Consider the following 12,976-nt stretch of genomic DNA (forward strand, 5'->3'; position numbering starts at 1 on the left):
GAGTTTTTCAGCAGGGAGCGGGAGGGAGCAATGGCTGGAGAGGTAGGATGCTCCCCAAGAGATGATGAATGTGTAAGTTCTGCATCCACGGAAGAGGCTGCATTGGCCCTTTAAGTGATCTTAGCCATCATGTCCCCTCCTGCGGCGCTTGGCTTCCTTCTAGAGCACTTGTCCGGCTGCTTGCAGATGAAAGGTCTCTCTGAGTAGCACCGGGAGCTGCTGACCCCATTTTCGTTCAGGTAGGCGCACTGCCCTTCCCCTCTGACTGGAAACCTGCAACGAGAAGCGGTGTGGGGTTATCAGATGCAGCCGGCTTCCATTCCTGCTCACGTCCAGGGAAGCGATGTGGTCCAGCGGTGGATGATGCAGGGGAACTGGGTTCTCAACCAGGCTTTGCTACTAATCAACCCTGAGCTAGTCAGTTCTAGCTGTAAAAGTCACAGTGGATGCTGAGCACCTGGAAATCAGGCTCACAGAAAACAGGCAACAGAAGTTGTCAAGCCTCTTGCAGGATTTTCCCAGTGTATGAGGGGACATAGGCCTGCAAGGGAGTTCCTGGGTCCCAGCCCCGCTCCGGCAGGCAAAACCGGCATATCGTCCTGTTCGTAGACTTCGCAGGCTCTGTATTCTATCTAGTTAGGTGGTTTTCCCCCACTGCTCTGACGGGGAGGCTGCTTCAGAACCTCCCTCTTCTGATGGGCAGAAATCTTCTGCTAATTTCCAGCCCCAAATTAATTCCTGGCCAGTTTATCCCTGTGTGATCTTGTGACAACATTGTCCTTTAGCTTCGGTAGCTCTTCTCCCTCCCAGGTGTCTACTCCCGAGGTATTTACAGAGAGCAATGAGATACCCTCTCATCGTGCTAGGCTCAGCCAGCCAAGCTCTTTCAGTCTCCTCTGACAAGAGACACTCTCCATTCCCGGGAGCATCCTAGCTGCACTTCTCTGCACCTGTTCCAGTCTGAGTGTGTCTTTCTTGAATACAGATTAACAGAACTGGACGCATTAGTGCAGCTAGACTGGAAATCAGGCAGTACCTCAGGGGAAGCAAACCTCATAAGAACGGCCATGCTGGGTCAGACCAATGGTCCATCTAGCCCACTGTCAACAGTGGCTGGTGCAGAATGAACAGAACAGGGCAATTATCAAGTGATCTATCCCCTGTCGGCCATTCCCAGCTTCTGGCAAACAGAAGTAGGGACATCCAGAGCATGGGGTTGCTTCCCTGACCATCTTGGTTGGATGGACCTGTCCTCCCGCTTTCCCTCTAGAACTCGCCTCTTCCAGCAACTTCCCATTTCTCCCAATATCTTTTTGCTGCCCCACCTGCCCCCGCCCCTTATCTTCTCCCCGTGGGTCTCCCAAGCCCTCCCCCACACTTTCCATCCATTTCCTCTGCCTCCCCTTCTGCCCCAGGCAGCCAGAGCCCACTGTGCTAAGCAAGGGCCTCACGCGGCTACTGAGATGCTCCCCCACCGAGCTGCCGCATCTTCTGTCCTGTCCCGTAGCCATAGTGACTCCGCTTGGTGGCGTGTCATTGTGTATGAACGATGGGATGTGCTTGTGAATGATTTAGGGGGACCCATTTGCACAGAGGTGGGTGACAAACGGAATTTCCATCCTGAGGGAAATTCTCGTGTTTCGGGACCAAAAGTCAAAATATTTAGATTTCCCACAGAACAGAATTTCTCTTCCCCTCCGAAAAAAAAAAAAAAAAAAAAGATTTAGGTCAACCCAAAATGAAACACTTTCATTAGCTAGACTGCGGAGCTGATGCCTGGCATCATGGTAACTGTAGTTCTTGGTTCTTCCGCCCCTGTTCTCTCCTATAGGTCCTGATTCCCAGCTGGACTACATCTCCCATGACGCACTGCAGTGTCTTCCTACCACCAAAATACCACATAAGAACGCGCATGAGTGAGACACTGCAGTGCATCATGGGAGATGTTGTCTGGTCAAAGACCGGGGCAAATGGAACCAGAAGAACCCAGAACTACGATTCCCATGATATGCTGCAGTGGCCCCACGGGCAAACCAAAATGAAAACGTTTCATTCTGGGTTGACTGAAAATAAACATTTGAGTCAATTTCCGCAATGGAAAAATCTCATCCGAAGTGACCTTTCCCTGCAGGAAATTTTGCTTTCGACACAATCAGATTTTCCATAAGGGAAAACTTTGAGTGGGAATTTTTCCAACCAGTCCCACTTGTGTCATCCGCATTAACCGAGTGGGGCTCTCTGTCTGCCTCTGGTGCCTACGCTATGGAAGAGCGTCTACAAGTCTCTTACAGGTGCAACCTCCACAGGCTTTTAAGATCCTGAGGTCTCGCTTCCAATCCCTGTTCTCCACCCAGCCCAGGGTTTTGTTGCATTTGTCTGCGCCCTAATACCGAGAAAGCGAATAAGGAAAAAGGACGCACAGGTTGTTGAATATGGTACCGTTGGTCCACTTCCAGGGCTGGCCCAGGCCTTGCTCCCTCTGGAGGCCAATCCAGCGGTAAGGGATCCCCCTATAGCGCAGCATGAAATTCTGTGGATAAGAACACACACATTATATCCTTATCTGTATTACAGCCACCTTAACAGGGATCAGGGCCCCCATGTGCTAGGTGCTGTACACGCGAAGAAAGCTGGTCCCTCGTGTTAGGATATAGATATCCAGGCCTGTCTGTAAAGGCCTATACTCTAAGAATTTAGGTGTATTCTTATCACTTAGCTAGTTATAGAGATATAAAAGAAAGAATCAAAATCACTGTCTGCCGGTGTAAGGGCCTTCTCTCACTGCGACAGTCTGAGGCCCTGTTCTTAGGCTAAGGCCTTTGGCTAAGCAACAGAGGTAGCTATAAGCTGGGAAGCGACCGGTCACCTCCTCACATTCCAAACTAGTCACATTGAAAGAAGGTGCTATTGGGCTGTTAGGAATACAATCCTGTCCTGATAGTGCCTATCGCCTCCAGAGAAAGGGAAGTGCCTAGAAGATGTAAAAGGAAACTTAGTTTGATAGCATCCTGTCTGGCAAGAACTCACTTATCAATAGCCGGGATGTGAAATCCTCACTTCTGTATTGTTTTATCACTGTAGTCCCCATTTCTCCATTGTTTGTCTGTATAATCTCTGTCTGGTTCTGTGATTATTTCTTTCTGCTGTATAATTAATTTTGCTGGGTGTAAACTAATTAAGGTGGTGGGATATAATTGGTTAAATAATCATGTTACAATATGTTAGAATTGGTTAGTTAAATTTCAGGAAAATGATTGGTTAAGGTATAGCTAAGCAGAACTCAAGTTTTACTATATAGTCTGCAGTCAATCAGGAAGTAAGGGGGGCGGGAATGGGAACAGGGAATGGAGATGGGGAAATTGGAATCATGTTTGGCTAAGGGGGGAAATGGGAACAGGGACACAGGTGGGGCTCTGTGGTGTCAGAGCTGGGAAGGGGGACACTAAGGAAGGAAACTGGAATCATGCTTGCTGGAAGTTCACCCCAATAAACATCGCATTGTTTGCACCTTTGGACTTTGGGTATTGTTGCTCTCTGTTCATGCGCGAAGGACCAGGGAAGTAAGTGGGTGAAGGAATAAGCCCCCTAACACCTCACCCAAAGAGCTTCCAGTCAAACTACACAGGACAAAGCAGTTTATCCAAAATGATTTTTGCCACAGGAAAATTTATTTAAAAAAACCAAACCAAATACCGCCCCCCACCCCCATTTCAAAACTAGGGGATTTCCTCCCATTTTCTTACAGTTTCCCAACTTTTGGGAATCACAGAAATGCAGGGCTGGAAGGGACCTCAAGAGATCATCAAGTCCAGCCCCCTGTGCTTAGGCAGGACAAAATAAACCTAGACCATCCCTGAGGGGTGTTTGTCAGACCTGGTCTTTAAAAGCTCCAATTAAGGGGATTCTATAACACCCCCTTAGCAGCCTGTTCCAGAGCTTAATTACCCTGAGAGTTAGAAAGTTTTTCCTAGTATCGAACCTACATCTCCCTTGCTGCAAATTAAGCCCATTGCTTCCTGTCCTGCCTTCAGTGGACATGGAGAACAACCGATCAGTGTCCTCTTTATAAAAGCCCTAAACATACTGGAAGACTGTTATCGGGTCCCCGCTCAGTCTTCTCTTCTCGCGACTAAACATGCCCAGTCTTTTAAACCTTTGCCCAAAGGTCAGGCTCTGTCAACCTTTCATCACTTTTGTTGCTCTCCTCTGGACTCTCTCCAAATTGTCCATGTCTCTTCTAAAGTGCGGCACCCAGAACTGGACACAATACTCCAGCTGAGACCTCACTAGTGCCCATAGGCACCAAGCTTCTCCAGCGCCGGTGGGGGCTTGCGCCCCCCCCCGGCCCCACCCCAACCCCTTCCTCAAATCCCCGCCTCCTCCCCTGAGTGCACCCTGTTTCCCCTCCCCTCACCCCCCCAGGCTTGCCGCGCGAAACAGCTGTTTGGCACGGCAAGCCTGGGAAGGAGGGGTGAGAAGCGGAGCGCTCAGGGGAGGAGGCGGAGCGGAAGCAGAGGTGAGCTGGGGTGGGGTGGGGGGAAGCTGCCGGTGGGTGCTGAGCACCCACCAATTTTTCCCCATGGGTGCTCCAGCCCCAGAGCACCCACGGAGTCGGTGCCTATGCCAGTGCCAAGTAGTGTCTCCCATGTCTTAACTCCCATGTCTTACATACAACACTCCTGGTCATGCACCCCAGGACGATATTAGCCTTGTTCTCAGCTGCATCACATTGTCGATTCAGATTTAATTTGTGGTCCACTGTAACCCCCAGATCCTTTTCAGCCGTACGACCGCCTAGCCAGGTATTCCCTATTTTGTCTCCATGGATTTGGTTTTTCCTTCCTAGGTGAAGTACTTCGCACTTGTCTTTATTGCTGGTTCAATGATATAGATCTAGGTAGATCTAGGTATATAGGCATATACTGCTGAGATGAAAACGTTCCTTTCTTTTTCAGGGTAACATTTGCACTGGTTTCCTTTTTTGGAAATAGGTTTTTATTTCTACTTCTTTTAAAGGCAGGTTTCCACACCTCCTTCCCACGCTTTTTACTTTTCCTCCCTTTTTCTCTTTATAAAGTGATGTGGAAAAAGGCCAAAAAAAAAAAAAAGAAGGGAACCCAAAATTTTGAAAAATGAGATTTTGGAGTTAAAAAAACAAAACAAACAACCCCCAAACTGAAATGACATTTGAAGTTAAAAATGAAATGAAAAATTGAGGGGGGGGGTCAACTTTTTTCTATTAAAAAAAAAGTCAAATCCTGTCCCTGAATTTGCATTTTACAACCAGCTCCGCAGGAGATTCAGTTCCTCGAATCTAGAAGCTGCCTTAGGCCTTCAGGGGGCGCCAGGCTCTGGCGTGTCCCTAGCTGTGGTTATGAAGGTGCATGTCTCTTCCTTACCAGCTCCGTCAGGGAATCAATCGAAGCCAGGGAGGCGTTGAGGGAAGAGCAGTGGCTCTGGCTCGTGCTCCAGTTCCCTTCAGTCTCTGAGAAGTGGTAACAGTTCCCTTGGTATCCAACCCAGCCGTCCGGGCATGCAGCAGTGACGTGGGGCGGGCAGCGTGGGCAGGGAGGAGTCTTCTTGGCTGAAAATAAGTGAGTAACACAGTGGTGAGAGATGGACCTCTCCCTGGTGTCTGTCTCCGCGTGGGAATCCCGGCCAGAGAGAGCACTAAGCCCCACACGTCTCAGGCCTGGGTTGTCGTTTTGCATAGATCCCGAGACCAGAAGGGACCATTGTGATCTTCTTGTCTGACCTCCTGCATCACACAGGTCTTAGAACTGCCCCCAAAATAATCCCTCGAGCAGAGCTCTTACAGCAACGTCCCACTGTGGTTTAAAAACTGTCAGTGATGGAGAATCCACCGCGCCCCTTGGTAAATCGTTCCGATGGTGAATAACGCTCTCTGTTAACAGCTGATGCCTTATTCCCAGTCTGAATTTGTCCAGCTTCAACTTCCAGCCATTGGATCGTGTTAGTCTGAAGAGCCCATTGTTAAATATTTGTTCCCCAAGTAGGTAGTTATAGCCTGGGATCAAGTCGCTCTTTAACCTTCTCCTGTAAATAGATGGAGCTCTTTGAGTCTATCGCTATAAAGCAGGTTTTAATCCTTCTTGTGGCTCAACTCTGACCCTTCTCCAATTTATCAACATCCTTCTTGAATTGTGGGCACCAGAACTGGACACAGGATTCCAGCAGCGGTCGCACAAGGGCCAAATCCAGAGGTAAAATAACCTGTCTTCTCCTACTCGAGATTCCCCTGGTTATACATCCCAGGGTTACATTAGCTCTTCTGACCCACCGGGAGCTCGTGTTCAGCTGATTATCCCCCATCACCCCCAAACCTTTGTCAAAGTCCCTGCTTCCCCGGACAGAGCCCCCCATCCTGTATGTACGGCCACCATTTGCATGGGTTGGCTGGGGAGGACAGGGTGGAGCTACGATGGCATCATGACACACTGTACCCTGGCATCCAAATGGGCCCATCCGCCATCTTAACTTCCGGCACCGTCAGGGTTGGACCCATTCTGTCAGGCAAGAGGTGAAAAATGGGAAGGGTGGGTGCATTTCATGGACTCCCCCTTGACGTACCCTCCTCAGTGCACACATGTGATGGCTGCCACACCAGGGCTAGAACTGGGGCCCTTCACAGCTAAGAGCGGGACCCGTAATGTGGGAGCCGAGAGCCCCTAGGCGGGGCTATAACAACTCATGTTCTCTGTGGCTGGGCCCAAAGGCCGGCCTGTCACACTTGCTCGCTGAGGCTTTCCACGCAGGCGAGTGAAGCAGCCACAAAAACTGAGGGGCTACTCTCATCGTCCGTGGGGGGGTTCTGTGGAGCTGAGTGCGTCCCAGAGCTTGATTTTCCCAGAGCAATTCCTGATGGCTCTGGGTGGGGTTGCGGGTGCTGGGAATCTAGGCCCTTCCTCTTTGGGGGAAAAGGGTCTGGAGAGAGATTTCCCCTCTGAAAAGGGGCATGTGCTTCCACGGAGGTGTCAGACCAGGGCAACAACAGGGTGGGAAACGCAAGTGGGCCCTGTGACCTTGGGGCTCGGACAAGCGGTGAATGAAGAATACGTGACAAGGGAATGAGAATCGGCAGGGTTAGGAATGACCCTTCACTCACCCGCCAGCGCAATTATGGTGATGATCAAAGCTGTGATGACGACAGTAACGGTAATTGGGATCCGTTTATCTTTAATGCATTTTAGGCTGAAATCTGCAAAATAAAAAAAATAAATGAAAAGACACGAAAGCAGATGAAGGCAGGCAGCAAACATATATCAACAGCACATGCTGCCGGTGTGTGAAAACGGTCCTGTTTTGCTAAGTGCTTCCGTGAGTGGATAAATCTAGCTGACGATGATCAAGGGCATGGAACAGCTTCCATACAAGGAGATGAAGTGGGCTGTAGACCACGAAAGGTGATGCTCAAATAAATGTGTTCGTCTCTAAGGTGCCACAAGTCCTCCTGTTCTTTTTGTGGGTACAGACTAACACGGCTGCTACTCTGAAACCGTACAAGGAGAGACTACAAAGATTAGGGCTGTTCATCTTAGAAAAGAGACGACTAAAAGGGGGTGTAGGATCATAGAATCATAGAATATCAGGGTTGGAAGGGACCTCAGGAGGTCATCTAGTCCAACCCCCTGCTCAAAGCAGGACCAATCCCCAACTAAATCATCCCAGCCAGGACTTGGTCAAGCCTGACCTTAAAAATAACTAAGGAAGGAGATTCCACCACCTCCCTAGATATATAGATAGGATTCCACCACCTCCCTAGATAGGACAGAAGTCTATAAAACCATGAACGGTGTGGAACAAGTGAATAGAGAAGTGTTATTTACCCAGCGCCTGGCACAATGGTGCCCTGATCTCAGCTGGGGCAGGGACTCTCTCCCCCTGTGGGTCTGTGCAGCGCACAATGGGGCTCAGCTGCTGTCTCTAGGTGTTACCATATTATACCTAATAAATAATATAATTTTTTACCTACATCTCTTCTCCTTTCTGCCACTGGTCTGTGCAGCATTGAGACATTCGCTCCTCTACCTACCAGAAAGCAAAAGAAACTGTCATTTAAGGTCAGATCATACAGTCCCCTCCACGCAGGGCCCAGTGCTGTGTATGAAGTCCAGGCCTTTTGAATGCATCCATCACTGCTTCCCCTCCCCTCGCACATCCCAGAGTGACTGGCAGTCCCCAGATCTTGCTATCCTCACCCCACACAGCCCGGCCTTAGCCTGATTGAGGGGCTTCAAGCAGATCAGAGAGCATGGTAATGCATTTGACAAATTGTGTGCCATGTCCCCCTCTAGTGGCTGGCAAGAGGATAATATCTCTGCCAACATTTTTGTTAGCATTATAATAATTCGGGCTCTTCCTGTTCTCCATAGAAATGTGCAAACCCTCTCGGAATTCTTGCTAAGTTCTTGGCCTTAACATCATCAGTTGATGTCACCTCGCAGTGAGTTCCACCGCCTAATTACCCAGTGCGTGAAAAATTGTTTCCTCTGATCCGTTTTGAAGTTCTCACCTTTCCGTTCCATTCCTTTGTGCTTTGTGCTTGACACAGATCTACCTTCTCTAGCCCATCCATTATCCTGTCCCTTGTACCCGTCTCCTCTCCAAGGTAACGGCCTCAGTCTTTTCAAGCTCTCGTCACAGGAGAGGTTTCCCAGGCCCTTGATCCTTCTCGTCACCTCTCTCTGAACCCCTCTAGTCTACAATATCCTTTCCGAGATGGGGTGCACACAGTATTCCAGATTTCAAGCCTTTCACTACACCAGATCCCCTGTTGGCCAGAGTCCTTCAGGGTGGAAAAGACCCAAATTGCCAACATAAAAAACAAGCATGAACCAAAGAGCAACAAAAACTCCTTGTATCCTGTCTTTATCCCTCATAAAAATGAGGAAGTAACCCAGCCACCATATTTTTGTCCCTCTGCCAGTCACACCGCAGGCTCCCTTTTGATTAAGACCAAAGTATTTCTTATTTACTGGTATCACTTGTCACTTCGGCGCTCTCTTCGGCCATTTTCTGGACAATCAGCACCGAGACTGTTGTGTCTCCACCTACCAGGAAGGAACAAAGACGGTCACTCAGGGTGGGTTATTTTAATTATGCACTTCTCCTTTAAAGCCGTCAGAACATGCCAAATGCAACAGACAATGCCCGGTCCAACCTCTCACTGTGCCAACTACGTGTTTTCAGTGCATCCGTCACCACGTGAGACCCACGTGGCTTCCCCCGGCCTTAATATCCTCAAATACCCAAACAGTCCCCACCCCTCCTTCAGAGATTTTAAGTCCTGAAAAAGGGCTGTCGATCAATTGCAGTTAACTCACGCGATTAATTAAAAAAAAACAACTTAATCACGATTAAAAAACTTAATCGCAATTAATTCCGCTGTTAAACAACAGAATACCAATTGAAATTTATTAAATATTTTGGATGTTTTTCTACATTTGCAAATATATTGATTTCTATTACAAGGCAGAATACAAAGGGTACAGTGCTCACTTTATATTCTTATTTTTGATTACAAATAACTGCACTGTAAAAAGGATAAACAAAAGAAATGGCATTTTTCAATTCACCTCATGCAAGTACTGTAATGCAATCTCTTTATCGTGAAAGTGTAACTTACAAATGTAGATTATATTTTGTTACATAACCGCACTCAAAAATAAAACAACATCAAACTTGAGAGCTTACAAGTCCTACTTATTGTTCAGCCAATCGCTAAGACAAACAAGTTTGTTTACATTTATGGGAGGTAATCATAGAAGATTAGGGTTGGACGAGACCTCCTAGTGTGTGCTGTAATAATTAAATTGTCAGTATTAAAATGTTTTCTAAAAATATTGTGCTGTTTCCTGTACATACGTTTCCTGTCCATTGTGGTCTGACCTTTCTGTGGTTTAAAATACTATGGGGCTACAGTAAGGATACCATTGTTAAAGTTAAAAGAAAAGGAGGACTTGTGGCACCTTAGAGACTAACCAATTTATTAGAGCATAAGCTTTCGTGAGCTACAGCTCACTTCCTCAGATGCATATCGTGGAAACTGCAGCAGGCTTTATATATACACAGAGAATATGAAACAATACCTATTCCCACCCCACTGTCCTGCTGGTAATAGCTTATCTAAAGTGATTTCCAGCACAAATCCAGGTTTTCTCACCCTCCACCCCCCCACACAAATTCACTCTCCTGCTGGTGATAGCCCATCCAAAGTGACAACTCTTTACACAATGTGCATGACAATCAAGCTGGGCTATTTCCTGCATAAATCCAGGTTCTGGTTTAACTTGGATTTTAACTTGAAGAGTGGTCAGTTTGGATGAGCTATTACCAGCAGGAGAGTGAGTTTGTGTGTGTATGGGGGTGGGGGGATGTGAGAACCTGGATTTATGCAGGAAATAGCCCAGCTTGATTGTCATGCACATTGTGTAAAGAGTTGTCACTTTGGATGGGCTATCACCAGCAGGAGAGTGAATTTGTGTGTGGGGGGGTGGAGGGTGAGAAAACCTGGATTTGTGCTGGAAATCACTTTAGATAAGCTATTACCAGCAGGACAGTGGGGTGGGAATAGGTATTGTTTCATATTCTCTGTGTATATATAAAGCCTGCTGCAGTTTCCACGATATGCATCTGAGGAAGTGAGCTGTAGCTCACGAAAGCTTATGCTCTAATAAATTGGTTAGTCTCTAAGGTGCCACAAGTCCTCCTTTTCTTTTTGCGAATACAGACTAACACGGCTGCTACTCTGAAAATTGTTAAAGTTGTAAAACATTTTCCATTTTAACCTCAGTTTTTACAACCACTATCCTATATCGGGGCTAGATTGAATCTCCACTGCATTATACCAGTTTTACTCAGGAGCTACTCAATTAAGTTACTCTGGCATAAAACTGGTGTAATGCAGTGGAGAATTAGACCATAAAATATTAAGAAAAACTTTTTTCAGCCTGAAATTTTGTATAGTAAGTCATAGGTCTGTTGAGAATTTTTGGAGAAACTTTGAGGATAGTTGAATAAGCCATTTGTAAGTTATGAGTCTTTGAAATATTATTTGTTTTTCACATTTTTAAAATAGTTCTAACTTTAACTGCTCATAATTCAAAAGTGGCTTGGGCTAAATACGTTTTACATATTTATCGTCGCTTGTACGTAGGTCTAGCTTTACTGTTTGGAATTAATAAATCTTTAGTTATTTAAGTTTTGGTTTTGTAGGGTATTTTCCTGTGAACATTATAGGTTCTTTATGCTACCATGCAGTATTTAGGAACTTAACATGGAAACCCACAGACATTGTAATTTCCATGATCTTGAAAGTAGGCATTGCAGTCTATGGTGCTTCCCTGTGGAGATTGTAAATTCTGACATGAGAAGGAAAAGAGGAAGTCTGGGTGCACTTGAACAACTGGTAGGAAAGGAGGATCTAATCCCAAAAAGGGTGTCTAGATGATGATCAATAAAGGTACAATAGGAGTCCCTATGGACTTTATATGCTCCAGTTTGAGATGTAAAATTAGCTATGTATTTGCCACCTTAAGAAACTGTTCCATATTAATGTAAAAATGGATTATGCTTTTCTTGTTCTATTTGCATTTGAGGTTGTAAAAGTTTTATATGTATAATATAGCGTACGACTGCGAACTATTAGGAGAAGAAACCTGAACAGATAATATAGCCAAATAATAGTGTCATGACTGGGCATGGGTGGTCTGACCTAGTGGTGAGAGCAGGAATCAGACTGGGTCAGATACCAGGAGGTCAAAGTCCAAGACAGGTCAGAGGGCAAAACCCAGACTCAGATGTCAGGCAGGGTGAGGTTACTAGGAGAGGAGGAGGACCAGGTTGCAGGGTCTGCAGTCCTAATCTGCATGGACAACTTCCTGTTCCTGTGCTTGGGTTAAATAGAAGCTGGGGACCAATCAGGATCCCCTAATGTTCCACCAATCAGATTCCAGGACTGGAGTCCTCTGTCAGAATTCAGCTGCTGTTCTGGCAGCAGGTCACTGGGTGGCAGGTTGGAATTGCCTAGCTTGTAGGGGTCCTGTAGACTACTGTTCAAGACTCATGTTTCCTGATAAATAAATACACTTTCCAGATAAAATACAAATAAGGTTACAATATTAAATCTGCTAAGAACTGTTTTAGCACATGTGGTTTTTTTTAAAATTAAAATGTCTTGAAATCCAAGAAATACTAACCTAAATCTCTAGAATCAATAAACAAACATTGAAAGCCCTGGCTGGGATGATTTAGTTGGGGATTGGTCCTACTTTGAGCAGGGGGTTGGACTAGATGACCTCCTGAAGTCCCTTCCAACCCTGATATTCTATGATTCTATGATGAAGTGAGCTGTAGCTCACGAAAGCTCATGCTCAAATAAATTGGTTAGTCTCTAAGGTGCCACAAGTCCTCCTTTTCTTTTTGCGAATACAGACTAACACGGCTGCTACTCTGAAACTAATGAAATAATGTTTCCTAATATCCAACCTAGACCTCCCCCACTGCAACTTGAGACCATTGCTCCTTGTTCTGTCATCTGCCACCACGGAGAACAGCCTCGCTCCATCCCTTTTGGAACCCCCCCTTCAGGTAGTTGAAGGCTACTATCAAATCCCCCCTCACTCCTCTCTTCTGCAGACTAAACAATCCCAGTTCCCTCGGCCGCTCCTCATAAGTCATGTGTTCCAGCCCCCTAATCATTTTCATTGCCCTCTGCTGGACTCTCCAATTTGTCCACATCCTTTCTGCAGTGGGGGGCCCAAACTTGATCCAATACTCCAGATGTGGCCTCACCAGTGCCCAATAGAGGGGAATAATCACTTCCCTCGATCCGCTGGCTATCCTCCTACTAATACAGCCCAATATGCGGTTAGCTTTCTTGGCAACGAGGGCACACCACTGACTCCTATCCCGCTTCTCATCCACTGTAATCCCCAGGTCCTTTTCTGCTGCCTGC

At 46.7% G+C, this 12,976-nt stretch overlaps 1 protein-coding gene across 5 annotated transcripts in view; it reads right to left on the reverse strand.

The window, feature by feature from the left end:
• Position 1: 1 nt before the first annotated feature.
• Positions 2-12,976, reverse strand: part of LOC140897805 (C-type lectin domain family 2 member B-like) — a 43,385-nt gene continuing 30,410 nt past the window's right edge. For all 5 annotated transcript variants that reach the window (XM_073310890.1, XM_073310889.1, XM_073310891.1 and 2 more), the window contains 6 exons: positions 8,997-9,071; positions 7,990-8,049; positions 7,127-7,219; positions 5,400-5,584; positions 2,421-2,530; positions 2-273 (listed from right to left, as the gene is read on the reverse strand). In XM_073310890.1, coding sequence (XP_073166991.1) covers positions 111-273; positions 2,421-2,530; positions 5,400-5,584; positions 7,127-7,219; positions 7,990-8,049; positions 8,997-9,071 — 686 coding nt within the window. In that variant the 3' untranslated portion in view covers positions 2-110. The remainder of the gene's footprint in view (positions 274-2,420; positions 2,531-5,399; positions 5,585-7,126; positions 7,220-7,989; positions 8,050-8,996; positions 9,072-12,976) is intronic.

Source organism: Lepidochelys kempii, chromosome 14, assembly GCF_965140265.1.
Source record: "Lepidochelys kempii isolate rLepKem1 chromosome 14, rLepKem1.hap2, whole genome shotgun sequence".
NCBI lineage: Eukaryota > Metazoa > Chordata > Testudines > Cheloniidae > Lepidochelys > Lepidochelys kempii.